The 7,918-nt window shown below is 33.5% G+C and overlaps 1 protein-coding gene across 1 annotated transcript; it reads left to right on the forward strand.

Annotated features, from left to right (window-relative positions):
* The first annotated feature begins 2,044 nt into the window (after nt 1-2,044).
* On the forward strand, nt 2,045-2,674 carry LOC108450858 (uncharacterized). The gene has a single exon (XM_017748627.1). It carries the CDS (start codon nt 2,045-2,047, stop codon nt 2,672-2,674), a length of 630 nt encoding a protein of 209 aa, XP_017604116.1.
* Nucleotides 2,675-7,918: the final 5,244 nt, after the last annotated feature.

Below are 7,918 nucleotides of genomic sequence, written 5' to 3' on the forward strand. Positions count from 1 at the left end.
GAATGGAAATAAGTAATAGAGAGAGATCCCGGTTGAACATTCGGAAAGATCGAATAAAATAGAGGGGGCGTAGCTAGGTCACATGTATGGTGCCGAGTGCACATCATGTGTACAAGAAAGCTACGAGATACTATGTAGTAGCTAGGTCACATGTGTGATACGGGATGTATCCCATGTAGACAAGAGAGCTACGTGAGAGATAACTGTAGCTAGGTCGCATGCGTGATTCCAAGTGAAAGACACCATGTAGACAAGAGAGCTACGAGACAAATCGGCTAGGTCGCATGAGTGGTACTAAGTGTTCACCATGTGTACAAGAGAGCCGAACTAAATGAAATATGATGGTGGGGTTGTGTGCTGAAACCATCAAGTATCGAGGATTAATCCGAATTGTTCAACGGGATGGTTTTGTGGTGACATTGTAGTCATGGACCTACACTTGTGATGTATGAAATGTGGTGAAAATGATTTGTGGTTTATATATATGTAAATTAAAATGAGGTTAGTATAAAGAATGTGTGAAAGAGTGAAATTAGCATTAAAACTATTTTGGATAGTAGCAGTGACGTGATTTTGAAAATTCACCAAAAATATAGGGAATTTAATTAGAGGTTGAATGGGATGTGAAATTAAAGCTTAATGAGCCTATTTTCATATAAAAGAAACATAGAAATGAAAGGAATTCTATATTTTGAGATATTTACAATTGTGTGTGACTTGATCAGAATGACTATGTGATCCCCTGTTCCAACTTTTAAAAATCATTAAAAATTGTACAAAACAAATTAAGAAATATTGTTTATATTCCTAAATTCCTTATTGATTCTAGTTTTAAATGAAATAGGTTTCATGGTTATTTGAATTGTGTACTGAGAGAAATTCAATTTGTAGTGAACAGAGGTCAGATCAATTGAGCTGTGTAACAGGGGAAACTTTAACTAATAAACTGCACTAATTGGCTAAACCAAAAATTCTAGAAAAAATTAGTAAGAATTTTTATGAGTCTAGATTCAGGAAAATTTTACAGATTTGAATTTCGAGTTTTGTAACTCGAGTTATGATTTATTTAGTGATCATGACGCAGGAGGGACAACTTGATCAAATTGGAGTAAACAGTAAAATTAAAAATATGATATAATTGAGTTATGTTGTAAACATATTAGATTCCTTATTTGTTATTTATATACTTACTTACTAAGCTATAAGCTTACTTTCTTTTCTCTCCTTTGTCTTATAGTGTCATCCAAGCTAGCACGGGAGTTAGAGATCGTAGAAGATCCGCCGCACTATCAATACTCTTGGTATCTGAACTCAACATTTTGAAATATGGCATGTATAGCAGACTTAGTTATTTTGTTACGTGTCATAATTGTCTAGGTTCAAATTACTACTTATAGTATCAAACTTATCATTTTTTACGAAGCCTTTGAAATTGGTTTGTATTGTTAATGGCATATGTTATAATGATCCATGATCAAATTGCACGCCATATTTTTGTTGGGTTTTATTTAATAGTATATACTATAATTTGTTAATACCTCGTACCCTGTTCTGGCGACGGATACGGGTAAGGGGTGTTACATATTCACCAATTGAAAAGTTGGGTTGTGCTTTTGTTTGGATAGCTCGGAGGTTGAGGCAATATATGTTGTACCATACAACTTGGTTAATTTCAAAGTTGGATCCTCTAAAGTATATGATGGAGTCAAATGACTTGAATGGAATAATGGCTAGATGGCAAATTCTGCTTTCTGAATTTGACATAATCTACATGAGTCAAAAAGTCGTAAAAGGGAGTGCAATAGAAGATTTTCTAGCCAGTCGAGCTTGAGAAAATTATGAGCCCTTAAATTTTTATTTTCCTAATGAGGAGATAATGTATGTGGCAGCTACTAAAGAGGACACTACAAAAGATTACTCTTGGAAATTGAATGTTGATGGAGCCTTAAACACTGTGGGTAATGGGATTGGAGTGGTCTTGGTGTCCTCGGGTGGAGATCATTATCCATTCACATGTAAATTGGATTTTGATTGCACGAATAATATGGCAGAGTATGAAGCATGTATCACGGGGCTCCGGGCAACTATAGAGCGCAAGATCAAGTCACTAGAAGTATATGTAGATTCTGCTCTGGTAATTTACCAACTTCGAGGTGAATGGGAGACAAGAGATTCTAAATTAATCAATTATAGAAGGTTGGTGTTGGGGTCAGTTGAAGAATTTGATAATATTACCTTCAGTTATCTCCCGCATGATGAAAACCAAATGGCAGATGCTTTGGCTACTTTGGCTTCCATAATCAAAGTAAGCAGACAAGAAGATGTGAAGCCCATTCAGATGAGTATTTGTCGGGCCCCGTCTTATTGTTACAATATAGAGGATGAAGAGAGAGATGATCATCCTTGGTATCAGCATATATTGCGATATGTTCGAAATTGTGAATTTCCAGATCAAGCCACAGAGAATGACAAAAGGACGTTAAGAAGCCTCGCTTGTGATTATGTTTTAGATGGGAAGATCCTGTACAAAAGAAGAAATGATCGGGTACTTTTGAGATGTATGGATGCTGTGGAGTCTAAGAAAATCTTGGAAGAAGTTCACGAAGGGGTTTGTGGAACGCACGCCAATAGGTTCACAATGGCCAGACAAATAATAAGGTTCGGATATTACTAGTCAACCATGGAAGGAGACTGCATCAATTATGCCAAGAGATGTCACAAATGTCAAATTTATGGTGATAAGATTCATGTACCTTCCTCACCTTTGCATGTGACGACTTCCCCATGGCCGTTCGCCATGTGGGGCATGGATGTCATAAGTCCAATCTCACCGAAGGCATCAAATGGGCATCGTTTCTTCTTTGTGGTCATTGATTATTTTACTAAGTGGGTAGAGGCTGCTTCATATGCCAATGTAACTAAATCGGCAGTCAACAGATTTTTAAAGAAGGAAATTATATGTCGATATGGGATGCTTGAGAGGATCATATCTGAAAATGCATTAAATTTGAACAATAGCACAATAGCAGAGGTCTACAGTCAGTTTAAGATCAGACATCATAATTCATCACCATATCGCCCAAAAATGAATGGGGCAGTGGAGGCAGCCAATAAAAATGACTGAAACTTACAGAGATTGGCATGAGAAGTTACCATTTGTTCTTTATGCTTACCGAACATCTGTGAGAACTTCTACTGGGGCAACGCCTTTTTCATTAGTTTATGGAATGGAAGCAGTTCTACCCATTGAGGTAGAGTTACCTTCTCTTCGAGTTTTGTCAGAATCGAAGTTAGATGAAGCAGAATGGATACAGTCTCGATATGATCAGTTGAATTTGATTGAGGAAAAGAGGCTAAGGGCTATTCAGCATTGTAATTGGCCTATTTCACCCGGGCTCGTTAGAGAAAAACCAAAAATAAAAATAAACAAAAACAAAAATAAATTAAGATAAAAACCAATAAAAGTCTATCATCAATGTCCTTTTAGAGAGTTGGGCTCCCACGAGCGGCTCCTCGCACGACCTCCTTCGCACATCTCCCTGCTCCTCTGTACGGCCGAATCTGCACAAGAATACACCAGAAGAACCACAACAGAATACAGCAAATAAATGTAATTTTTATTTTTATTTATTCTAAAAAATCTGGCTATAAAAAGCCGTTGATTTCATCTCTGTAAACTTACGCACACTTTACGCATACACATACACTATACGCATATTGAATATAGAAAATTTCGAAAAGAATTTCTGGAAAGGTGATCTTCTTTAGTCGTTTTAATTTTTCTATTATTTTTATCTATTTTCCTGCGATTATTTTCATCATTCTGCATTTTAAAACAAAAAGGAGGGAAAGGCAAGTCTTACCTTGCGAATCGGCCATTGACCTCGGTTCACTTCGTTGAGATCGAAGTTGGAAGGGGAATCTAAAGGTGTCATCCATCAATCCTTGAAACGACGCCAATGAAATCTAAAATATCTCTGAAATACTGAGATACGTGCGAGGGTCGAATGGAATTAAATGTGTGTGCTTTCATCTTTGGCTTCATTTTTCTTGAATGAATGATATTAGATCTAAGAGTTTTTTTAAAAAAATAAATAAATAAATAAAATAGCTCACCAGATTTCCTTGAGTGGTGCCTTCGTCGGTGGAATCTGGTCGCTGCTCGTGCATTGTCGGCCACCAAATGAAATAATGGTTCGGCGGTTTCTGTAATGAGCCCTAACAATTTGATTTCAGGGCTGTGAATTCAGGTTAAAATGTTGGCTGCGTTTGGAAGAGGAAATAGGGAAAGAAAGGTTTTAAACAACCTATTAATAAAACGGTGCATTTTATAATAAGGAAGGTCCGCGCATCAACCCGTTTAGCAGGCCAAGTCTGCGCATTTCATTCAAAATGGGGAATTTGCGCGTTAGATCCTTCCCTTCGCACGAGCCTTCAATTGCACCCTAATTGCTTATCTTGTTTTTTAAAATTTGGCTCTATAATTTGTGTGTTTTTTTATTTTGGTTCGCGGTTCAATGCAGCATTTTGGGCTCGGGATATTTCCAATTCCAGTCCTCGCACATTTGTGTGCATGGCACATTGATCCTATTTTACAATTATCTTATTTGTAAATTGTTCCTCTTGTTTCAATTTTGTTTAAATTAAGTCTTTTATCATCATTTTTTATTTACTGTACATACATTTTCTTTACATGCTTGATTATTGGTTGTGATATTTCGTTGCTTTGATAATTGAATTTTGTTTTAAAAACATTATTATAATCTTTTCTCATTTATTCTATCATTTTAATAATTGGTGTATTATTTGTAATAAAATTCATTTTAGTTTATCTATGCTATTAATTTTATGTTATTTTATAATTTCTTTTGAATTTATTCACATATTTTAATGTTTATATTCTTTTTAGAAATTCATCTATTTTATGTGTCATTTAAGTTATTATTAAGCATATATTTAGTACTTATATTTAACCAACATACGTTATTAAAGCCATGTTATTTTTATATATATAGTTTTTTAGCTTAATTTGTATCTAATTGTTTTTTTAATTTATTACATGTATAGTTTATGATAAAATTAAGTTAATCTTATAATTCATATTTTAATTCCATGTTATTTTAACATACAATTATTTCTAAAGCGTCTTCACATGTGTATAACTCATATTAAATTATTTTACTATAGTACATATTATTGATTTCATATAACTCTATGTAAGTATTTTTCTATGTATATATCTTCCTTTAAAATTATTTATGTGTATAGTATATTTCTTTTAAGGACTATATTTTAAATTATACAATTTACTTATTTTACACACTTCCATATCTTATTATTTTGTGCATATATCATCAATGTGTATCATTAATCAAAATTAATTTGTTTCACGTAAAATCATTTTATACATTGCTTATTTTAAAATCCTTTTACACATACATACATATATTGGAACATATGTTTGATTCAAGAATATCATTAAATTCATGCATTTCGTACATATATTTTTTTTGTATACATAATTATTTTTTATACGATTTATAGATTAACTTAATTTTATATGCATTATTAATTTCATAATATTTTTTTATAAATAACTATTCCTATATCTATTTTTATATATATATATATATATATATATATATATATATGTTTTGTAAATCTATTATGTGTGGTATATTTTATCATGTATTTTTATTATCCTTTCATATTTTATATATTATCTAAGTTATCATGTACATTGTCAATTTGTAAATGAATTTGTGTTTAAACTTTTATTCTATAATGTCTATTTCAATAATTATATACCACTAGTTTTTATGCAAAATTGTCAACTTATATGCATCATGTGTTCATTAATTCATCATTATTTTGAAAATGTTTTATACCATATTGACTTCTAATTTCCATTTAATTTTGTACGTATTTTGTGGATCGTTTTATATTGTGCCATATTTATTGTTGATGTATATCACTTAGTCATTGTCATATCCATTGTATCAATTGTTCTCCATCCATGATTAAGAATTTGGTTACATTTACTTAGAATAGTTACATAATTGTTGGATTTATTAATTGTGATTTATTGTACTATATTATTTCATGTTCATTAATCCTTTTCGTGCAAATGTTTGATACAATGCATTAAGTATTTCATCTATTTTAAAACAAATAAACGTGTTTTGAGCTAATTTCCAATTTTCCTTATTAGTCTAAAATTTTGAAATAAGGCAATATTCAATATTTGGGAATTCGGGAAATCGTGGTGCCCTTCCGTGCTAGGTATGATTTTTCAGTGAACTAAATATTTAGATATCCTTTTATAATTTTAACGTACGAGTTTTTGAGGGTCAAAAATCAATCGTATTTTTGAAGGTATAAAGGACTGTGTCCAATCGTGCTGGATATGATGCTGCATATCATTGAAACGAGACAATTTTGACTGCTAATTTGAACTATTCAAACATTTTTAAAAGGAATCACACTTCGAATTTTTTTTTTTAAAACCTTTGATATAAGGATAGCATCGAATCAATTTGGTACCAATTTTTGGGCGTAATGAGGGTGCTCACCCTTCCTCATGCGTAACCAGCTCCCGAACCCATTTTTGATTTTATGTGAACCAAAATTATCTTTAATGGAACAAAACATTTTAATAGGTGTCCCAATCACACCTAAACCAAGATATTGGTGGTGACTCTACATTCGATTTTAAGAAGTCGATTCCCGATTTTTTCCTAAAATAAAAAAATGGTTTCGACAGCTTGGCGGCTCCACTGGGGATTGAACAAAGAGAGTCAGGCCATAAAATTGATTATTTGCTGTCCTTTTGTCAAAGAATTCAAAATTTGTTTTAAAAGTCATGATTCTTTTTATTGCATTTGTTGGTATGATTGTGGGTCTTGTAGAATAATATTGCATTGCATTGCATGACCACTGTGGTTATACCTTTAAGTGGGAGTGAGAAGCAATGCCTTCATGAGGTTTTCACCTCCTTATGGGCTAGTGGATTGCTTCCGGGATACATCCGTACCTATGATTTCGTGAGATTTTCATCTCCACATGGTCATAAGGAAATGTATTCCCCTGAGCCGAACTCCATCTGTATGAGCCTATAATGGGTGAGGATTGAGGAATCTGCTAGTTCAGGTACCTTTACTCTAGAACCGAGCTACATATAGTGAACCTTAAGAGCCATCCTTAGGTAGAGCTACGTCAAGCTTTAGTAATTGCCCATATGTGTGTTATGATTATCTTTGTTGTGCTTATATTTTATCACCTATATTTGATGCTAACTTGTGTTTTGCATGACATTGCATACTAAAGGAGGTGTTGGTTCATATTCGATTACTAAGTTAGAAAGTTTAACATGGATAATGAATTTCTTAATGAAGTTGAGGATAATGCGGTCATCCGTGCATGTTCAGAAAAGTTACAATCAGAGAAAGGGGATATCTTGGCAGAAGGATATACATTAGAGTTGCAGAATTTCACTCGCATCAATGTAACACAGAATGAGTTGCAAGAGTTGAAAGATATATAGGCTCGTTAGGATGAGGGAACCAAACAGTTGTTCTACCAGAGTTATGGTGATATACCGTACTTGCTCGATGTTAAGGTGGACAAGCATTTATTCCGAGGTATGGCTCAATTTTGGAATTTTGCTTATAATTGTTTCACTTTTGGGGAATTGGATTTGGTGCCTACCTTGGAAGAATACACTACCCTGTTGAGGAGTCCAAAAGCTCAAGTCAGAAAAGCTTATGCTAAGGTCTTTAATGGTCAAACTTTTGTGAAAAAGTTGGTAAATATTTCGGGGATGAGCGAGCCTTGGGTCACTACTCGAATTCAACAAAAGGGGGATAGTAAATGTATTCCCTGGGAGAATTTGAGAGATTTGGTTTTGATGCATCCGGAT

Source organism: Gossypium arboreum, chromosome 11 (assembly GCF_025698485.1).
Source record: "Gossypium arboreum isolate Shixiya-1 chromosome 11, ASM2569848v2, whole genome shotgun sequence".
Lineage (NCBI taxonomy): Eukaryota > Viridiplantae > Streptophyta > Magnoliopsida > Malvales > Malvaceae > Gossypium > Gossypium arboreum.